We start from the raw sequence: 8118 nt of genomic DNA, 5'->3' as shown, positions 1-8118 counted from the left end.
TTGCTTCAGATCTCTTTTTTTAATTTTTTTTTTAATTTTATCTTTCAATATTAAATTGGTTGAGAATTAAGCTTCATGATATTTTGTAATGATGTAATCCCGATATCATGACCCGGGTTACGTATATTAAATGTTAACCATGATCGTCGTAAGTCTTTGTTTTTTATACGAATCTTTTTTTCAGGTTCAACCTTCAATATTAGATTTATTAAAGATTGAGCTTTTTTATTTATTTTATTTATTTTTCATGAAGATGACCCGACCTCACAACCTGGATCATGAGTTTTCTATGCTAACTCAGTTTGAGTCAGGGCTATTTTTGTTATTTATTTTATTTTATCTTTTTTAGATTGAGTTATCTTAAAATTCAACGTCATAATTTTTTTTTTGGCTAGTATTTTTTTCATGCAGGTTATTTTTATAACCCTTTTTGTTTTTAGATTCAATATATTTATTATAATTTTTTTTATTATATAATTAAATTAAATTATCTTATTGGATCAAGATGATTTGTAACTCGAATCACAAAATGTTTTTTTTTATTACTTTGAAACATGGTAACAGTGCGAACATCATTTTTTTCAAGTTAAGAATAAAACACGTCACGGGACACCTATATAGTTTCAACTAAATTACATTCCTTCAACAATAAACTATGTTTCAGCTATCAATAAATCATTCGGAGATTCAAATTAATTCATCTTTGTAATGTCGGAAAAAAGCCTTCCACTTTGTGGAAAATAATAGTAGCTACGGTTTTAATAATAATAAAAAAAGTCTGTAGCTTTCGGAGGCACCACCACACCATCATGGAGAAAGTGAAAGCTGTGTACTATTGGATATTCCTAATCTTCCAAGTTATTGGTTTCTTTTGGGATTAACAATAATATACACCCAAGGGTTTAATTGCATTATCCCACCTTTCCACTTAATTATATATTAAATATTTTTGAAAAGAAAATACAATAAAAGAGAAGGAGAGGGATTTTTTTTTATTAATATAGATGTTCGGGTAGTTTGCACGTACCTCGATTAATTTTACAAATTCTGAAATTAACAATCATATAAATCTTTAATTGTTCTAAAATTTATAAGATTTAAACTAATAATTTTTAAAAAATAAATTTATATTTTAATCTAATCAATTAAATTATACCCCTTTAAAAAAAAATTAAGGCATTTTACATTTGCTGAATGAAGATAAAGCACCTACCAAAAAGAAAGCACAACTATTATTATATATTGAGGTCCAATAAAATAACACACACAAAAGGAAATGGTTGGCATGGGGAGCACTATCATTTGTGCATATATGGAACAGACTTTAAGAAATAATGTACGGCCCTGCCTTTTTGGCCTTGTTATATTTCTTGGGGCCACTTGCTTTGAATTGACAAATGTACCCCTCTCATTGCTTCTTGTCCTTGGTGTCAGCAAATCCATTTAATAAATTATCATATATTATCGTTCGACTAAAAGCACCTCCACACCAAATTTCCCTCGTTTTTCTTTTATAGTCTCGAGCTCGACTCCCAAAAAGTAACTGTAATGTAATAACTTGATTTTAATATTGTGTACAAGTTGTGAAAGAAATTATTGTTTAAAATATTTTTTTATATGTTTCAAGCTAAAAAAATTCAAAAGACTTTAAAAGCGTGATTAAACAGTAATGTCAAAGATGCTTAAAGGTTTATTTAAAAACAGGGTAGATATTGATTTTCAAAATATTTTTTTATTTGAAAATGTATCAAAATAATATATATTTTTATTTTTTAAAATTTATTTTTAATTAATATTAACATATTAAAACGATCCAAAAATAAAAAATAAATTAAAACTAAAAAAATTATATATACTTTTTAAAAATCACGATTAAATTAGAATAGACCACAATACCACATCATTTTTAGTTATTATTAATGTTCATAAAGTGTTTATATTTCATCACTTATAGTGTGAATAAAATATTCAAGTCCTATAATTATTAATATGATAGTCATTAAAAATTTATATGATCATTAATTTTAAAATTTTTTAATATTAATCTAGATATATATAAATTAGTAGAATAAATAATATAAAAACATGATAAATTGCTGTAAACAAGAGTAGCATTAATAAAAAAAAAAAAAAAAAAGAAGTTGAAGAAACAGGCAAAAAATGTCACCACAATGAATATGATGACACTGTTAGCCTTGGGACACTAAAGACATGGATGACAGCTGAAGATTTGACACTGGTAGTTAAGTATAGGTAAAGAAGAGTAGCATAAGTCAAGTTATCAACATGTAATTTTCTGTTCGGTCCTATTTGCAATCAGAAGTACTTCTTTCTTTTTACTTTGGATAGAGCTTGAGGATATTGTTCCCGTGCTCGACAGTCATCTCTGTGGCACAACCTTGTATTAGTTATTGCGACTCGACCATATTTGGTTGAAATCATATATATATATATATATATATATATATATATATGAAAAGGAAGAGAAAATAAAAAGAAATATAAAAGGAAAAATATAAAGAAAAGGATAAAATATAAGAAGGGACGAGGGTGGAGAGGGTAGAAAAGAAGATGACATGCAGCCGCATTGCATAGCGCCATCCTTCCATCATTGGACTTGTTTATTTGGAAGACCCTTTATTTCCTCTGCCTCTCGTTCTCTCTCTCGATCTCGATCTCGAACAAAAACAACTCCTCCTCGAATCTCCTTTCACTGCACAGCTTTGGTTTGGGTCCTGAAAACTAAAGGAGGACCCATACACACAGTCACTCACGATAAAAACTACTCCTGCTAGATAGATTGAGAAAGAGAGGGATAATATTGCTCTATCTATTTTTTTTAGACAGCTATATAGAGGAGAGAAGAGTGCGCATGGATTCGCTAGCTGTGGTCGAATTTCCAAGTGCCCTTTCTTTGGGTATCTCCTATCCCCTTCCCCCCCTCCTTTTCTCTCTATGTTACAAAACAAAGGCTTAAATTTCTCTCTTTTTTTATTCTTTTTTATGGGTTTGTTATTTATTGTATATACAAAATTTCTTTTCTTTTCTCCTTTATTTGTGTATTGGTCAGTTTTGTTTTATGTGATGGGGTGTTAGGAATTCTCGCTGTTTTGCAGGTTGGGGTTACGGTGGTAATGTGATGTGCTAAGTGGGTTTTTGTTCTTTCATAATTCTGCAATGGATTTGCCTTTTGAGGGTAAGTTTTATTGTGTTTTGATTTGATTGTGTTTGATTTGATTATTTCTCTTGGGTTTTGGTTTTTTTTTTTGGATTTGGGGGAGATTTATGATGTCAACCATTGAATGTTTCTCTTTTCTGATGTTTATTCACGGGATAAAGTTAAAATCTTGCCGTGGATTTGTAATTTTCATCGTGATTATTCTGCAGAAATATTATTATTTTCGTTTTTAGGATTTGGGTAACGATTAGAGTTTCTTGGGTTTTTTGTTTGTTCCAAAAAAAAATATTGGTTTATGAATGTTGATTAAGAGCCGTTGTTGAGTTTGTGATCACCGGTCTCTTTATTGTTTATCAAAAATATATTTTGGTGGGTGAAACTGCATTATTGTTTGATTTTATAATGCAACTGTTTTCTTTTCTTTCTCCGCATTTTATATATCCGCACTGTGTATGATTGTTGTGTACTGAAGAAGCAAGTTTATATTATATAATGGATTGTTAGTCTTATGGGCACGCTATTTTTTGAAGCGACTCCTGCAATGACTTTTGTGGAAGCCCAGAGGCAGAGGCATTTCAGAGTCAAATCAAGTTTTGTGTGATTCTATGATTCACGCATGTATGATTGGGAATTTTTAATTTATTAGATCAGAGCATTCTTGGTGAAACTGTTGGGATTATTTGATGTAGTTGAAAAGTATTTTTCAATGCAAGTCAACCATTTTTTTTGAATGTTTGGATGTAGCTTATGGAAAAATGGTAACAAGTTGTTTAAATGTATTTAGAGAAAGGAAAAGAAATTTAGATCAAGCTTTCAAATGAGTCTCCTAACTAATGGAAACATGTTGACTTCAACCTGGTTACAAGTGGTTAGTTAAGCTGCCTTCCATTTAAGATCATCATTTCCTCCTGTGTTCTTCCGTTTTGACATATAAAGCAAATGGGTCAAAGAGATTCAAATTTACTGCTAATTTAAGATTTATAATGCTTTCTAATGTAAAGCATGCTTTAATGTGTCTTAAAGCAAGCTCCCCCCCTCCTTTTTTTTTCCCCCCCCATCAAATATAACCATGTCTCCTGATTCTTTGATTCTTCTTATAAATTATTTAAAGTCTGTCCTGAAGCATTTCTTTTTTCTTTTTCATGCTATACAGGAGGCCCTCTTGATCCGTCAAAAAACAGCAAGTTAAGTATTAATGAAAAGAGAGAATTTGTCTATCAATTATCAAAGTGGCCAGGTGCATCTGCAAGGCTACAGTCATGGAGTCGTCAGGAGATTCTGCAGATCCTATGTGCTGAGATGGGTAAAGAAAGAAAATATACAGGATTGACAAAGTTGAAAATCATAGAGCACCTATTGAAAATTGTCTCTGAAAAACAATCTGGGGAGTGTGAGGCCTCACCCGACCTTGAGACTGAAACGTCTCTTGCATCCACTCATAGAGCTTCCAAACGACAGAGGAAAACTGATAACCCATCTCGAGTACCTACTCCATTTAACCATTTTGCAACCAGCAATGGGATCGGTGATCAAGGCAATACTGTATACTGCAAAAACTCAGCATGTAGAGCTATCCTAAGACCAGATGACACATTTTGCAAGAGGTGTTCATGTTGTATCTGTCATCAGTATGATGACAACAAAGATCCCAGCCTGTGGTTAATTTGCAGTTCAGAGCCTCCTTTTCAAGGTGTTGCGTGTTGCATGTCATGCCATCTTGATTGTGCCTTAAAACATGAAAGTTCTGGCATTGGGAAAGATGGACGTCATGGGAGACTTGATGGGAGCTTCCGCTGTTTTGCTTGTGGGAAAGTCAACGATCTGCTAGGGTATTTACTCCCATATTTTGTTTGCATTTCTCATCTGGCTTTTGCACTGTGCTGTATTTGCATTTGGTTGGTGTGTTTCTCTTTTGATACATTTATTGTTGGCTTTTGGTATTTTTGGGACCAGTACTTTCAGCCTGATTCTGTGTCTTCCCCTTCATCAATGAAAATTCTGAATTCTTATGTTGAAATAGTTTGCGGGTATCATGTCACATCTGATAGCAAAGTATAGTGTCTAATCATTTTTTCTTTGCACCACCCCCCAACATCCATTATCAGAGCTCTAAAATAAAAATGCAGTTATGCATGTCATCTTTAACAAACTAATGCCTTATAGCGGTAGTGGTCATTTTACTGGTTGTGGGAAGCTTGTCATTTGATTTTTGGTTGCATGAGCAGCTTGAGACAGCTCTTTTTTTTTGGTTATTGGAGCTGTTAAATTATTTCTCTTGCTTAATACCACCCGCTCTACCCAGCATGAATATCCACAATAGTATCTGATCCTTGGGCATGGGACATTGATAAATAAATTCTTCATGCGACCTGAGAATTATGACTGCCATGAATTTAGAGCAAGTAACAAACCTTCAACCATATGCACTGCTAGTTTTGGAAGATCACAATATAGAATAATTCCCAATATTTCATGTCCTTTCTTTCCAATATCTGATTTTGAATGGCACGTGATAAAACTTCCAAATTAACACAAACATAAATTCCTGAATTTGACAAGAAATTTGGACTGATTGATTTGGTCTCTTGAAATTTTTTTCAGATGCTGGAGAAAACAATTGATGATGGCTAAAGATACCAGGAGGGTGGACATTCTTTGCTATCGTGTGTCCTTGAGTCAGAAACTTCTGAATGGGACTGAAAAGTATCAAAAACTTAATGAGATTGTTGATGAAGCTGCAAAGAAGCTAGAAGCTGAAGTGGGTCCGTTAATTGGCTTACCTGTAAAGATGGGTAGAGGTATTGTCAACAGGCTTTCTTCAGGACCAGAGGTTCAGAAACTATGCACTTTAGCTTTGGAGTCACTGGACAGAATGCTTTCAAACACCATTTTGCATCCGTTGCCTGACCCAAATATGCAAGGTAATCATTGGATCTTGTTTTTTCCATGTTGTGACAAAAGGAATTTCTTGATAGAGAAAAACTAGTTTAATTGGACAATGAAGCAACCTTCTCTAAAACACAATGCATTAGAGAACAGTGCCGAGGAGCACATTTCATGTAAAACATGTAAAATATATTTGATCGTGGAAAAAAGTTAGATTTTAATCTAAAGACTGATGATTCCATATTGCATCATGGACACATGGGTACTTTTGATCATGGAAAGTTGTTAGGTTGTTGGAAATATATTTTCTTTTGTCCAACATTTTGGTTTTTCAGGGTATTGACTTTTCAGGGAAGTTTTAATGACCTTTATGTGTTCTCATGTCCCTTACAGATTCAAAAATGATTGCTCCAGTCACAGTGAACTTTGAAGATGTACGTGCAACTTCCCTTGCTTTGGTTCTGGGTTCTGAAGATTCTTCAACTGATGATATTGTTGGTTATACCTTGTGGCATCGTAATGGTCATGATCTGGATTATCCAGCAGAACCTACTTGCAGACTGTTCTTACCAAACACAACATATGTTGTCGCAGGTCTATCTCCAGCCACAGAGTACCATTTTAAAGTTGTTCCTTTCAATGGTGTAAGAGAATTGCGCATGTGTGAAGTTCAGTGCTCAACCAGCTCAACTGGCATTTCTCAGGACGAAGTCCCAAACTATTCAATAGTTGAAAGAAGTCAAAGCCCAAATACCAATTGTAGCAGCTTCTCTAATCCATCCTCTGTGGAGGATGAAACAAATAACAATCCACCATGCAATGATCAGACTGTCAACCGAGCAGACAATTATCATTCCTATTGCAAGGACACTGATAAAATTGTTTCTGCCAACAAATCTAATGGTGCTTTAAATAGCTCTGACGTCCTAGCAGATGCAATTCCCTTGCTAGACGTGGAACATGCCACACAGGTGGTAAGCTCCAAGCTCAATTCTGATATGCAAATGCTTGATAAGAAGCGCTTGTCAGAGAACCAAATCATCAAGGAGATAATTACAGATAATGGGTCAGATACCCCTGTTCAAATTGCCATGGAAAGCGTGCCATTTGTGAGAAACTCTGAAGCTGGCTTGCCCGTTACTCCCTGCAAGCTGGAAATGCTCAAGGATGGGCAAGGAAGAAATGGAAGGTCCAAATCCAGCAACAAAGACATAGTAAAAGTGTCTGGAAAAGGAGAGGAGCCCCAATATGGCAGCACTTCAAAGAAGAGAAGTGGGGAATGGCGAGACGAGGAGTGTATGGCAAATGGTCATTCAGACAGGGACTTTGAGTATTACGTGAAGATCATCAGATGGTTAGAGTGTGAAGGACATATCGAGAAGAATTTCCGGCAGAAATTCTTGACTTGGTATGGCTTGAGAGCAACAGCTCAAGATGTAAGGGTCGTCAAGACATTCGTCGATACTTTTATTGAAGATCCTGCTTCTCTTGCAGAACAGATCGTAGACACCTTCTCAGAATGTATATCCAGCAGCAGATCATCTGTTGTGCCATCTGGGTTCTGTATGAAGCTCTGGCATTGACAACCTTTGACTAGGTTAAATTAAAGTCCTCGCGCAAAAACCCGCCAAGGGACTGTGTAGCAGTAATTCTTTAATTAGACCCCATTAACATTCTTCATTCAGACTATCATCATTCACATATATCATCAGCATTTGTCATTCTTGTGATGTAAGAATGCCAGAATTCATTGCCTTTTACAATATAGCATCCATCTCATTCATTAATATTTCCCCAAAAATGTTACTTGTTGATTTACTTCACTGTTTAGAAGTTAGAACCTTGGCCGTTTAGACGACGAGCTTCGACAGTGGATAAAATGTTGGAACAGTTCTGGAAGCGGAGATATTGCTGAAGGGTAAGCAGGCGGGGCATTATGGTTCTCAAGTGTCTGGTTCATGGTGACCGTCATTTGGGAGGGCTGTGATCCTATGAGGTCCTCGACATAGTTCAAAAGTTTTTTCTGACTGACATGGCCCATAATATAAATTCAG

The 8118-nt window shown here is 34.7% G+C and overlaps 1 protein-coding gene across 6 annotated transcripts; it reads left to right on the top strand.

Moving 5' to 3' along the window:
* Positions 1-2551: 2551 nt before the first annotated feature.
* Positions 2552-7851, top strand: LOC118051574 (VIN3-like protein 2). Of its 6 annotated transcripts, none has more exons than XM_035062239.2 (5): positions 2553-2918; positions 3117-3196; positions 4332-5007; positions 5780-6099; positions 6458-7851. In XM_035062239.2, exons 2-5 carry the CDS (start codon positions 3178-3180, stop codon positions 7645-7647), a joined length of 2205 nt encoding a protein of 734 aa, XP_034918130.1. In that variant the 5' UTR covers positions 2553-2918; positions 3117-3177; the 3' UTR covers positions 7648-7851. The 6 variants fall into 6 exon arrangements, with proteins under 6 accessions (XP_034918129.1, XP_034918130.1, XP_073262319.1 ...); XM_073406218.1 differs by having other exon boundaries at positions 3097-3196; XM_073406219.1 differs by lacking the exon at positions 2553-2918 and adding an exon at positions 2953-2971.
* The last annotated feature ends 267 nt before the right edge of the window (positions 7852-8118 follow it).

This window comes from Populus alba, chromosome 18 (assembly GCF_005239225.2).
Source record: "Populus alba chromosome 18, ASM523922v2, whole genome shotgun sequence".
Taxonomy (NCBI): domain Eukaryota; kingdom Viridiplantae; phylum Streptophyta; class Magnoliopsida; order Malpighiales; family Salicaceae; genus Populus; species Populus alba.
Note: the sequence above shows the minus strand (reverse complement) of the source record. Positions and strands in the feature narration are given on the sequence as shown.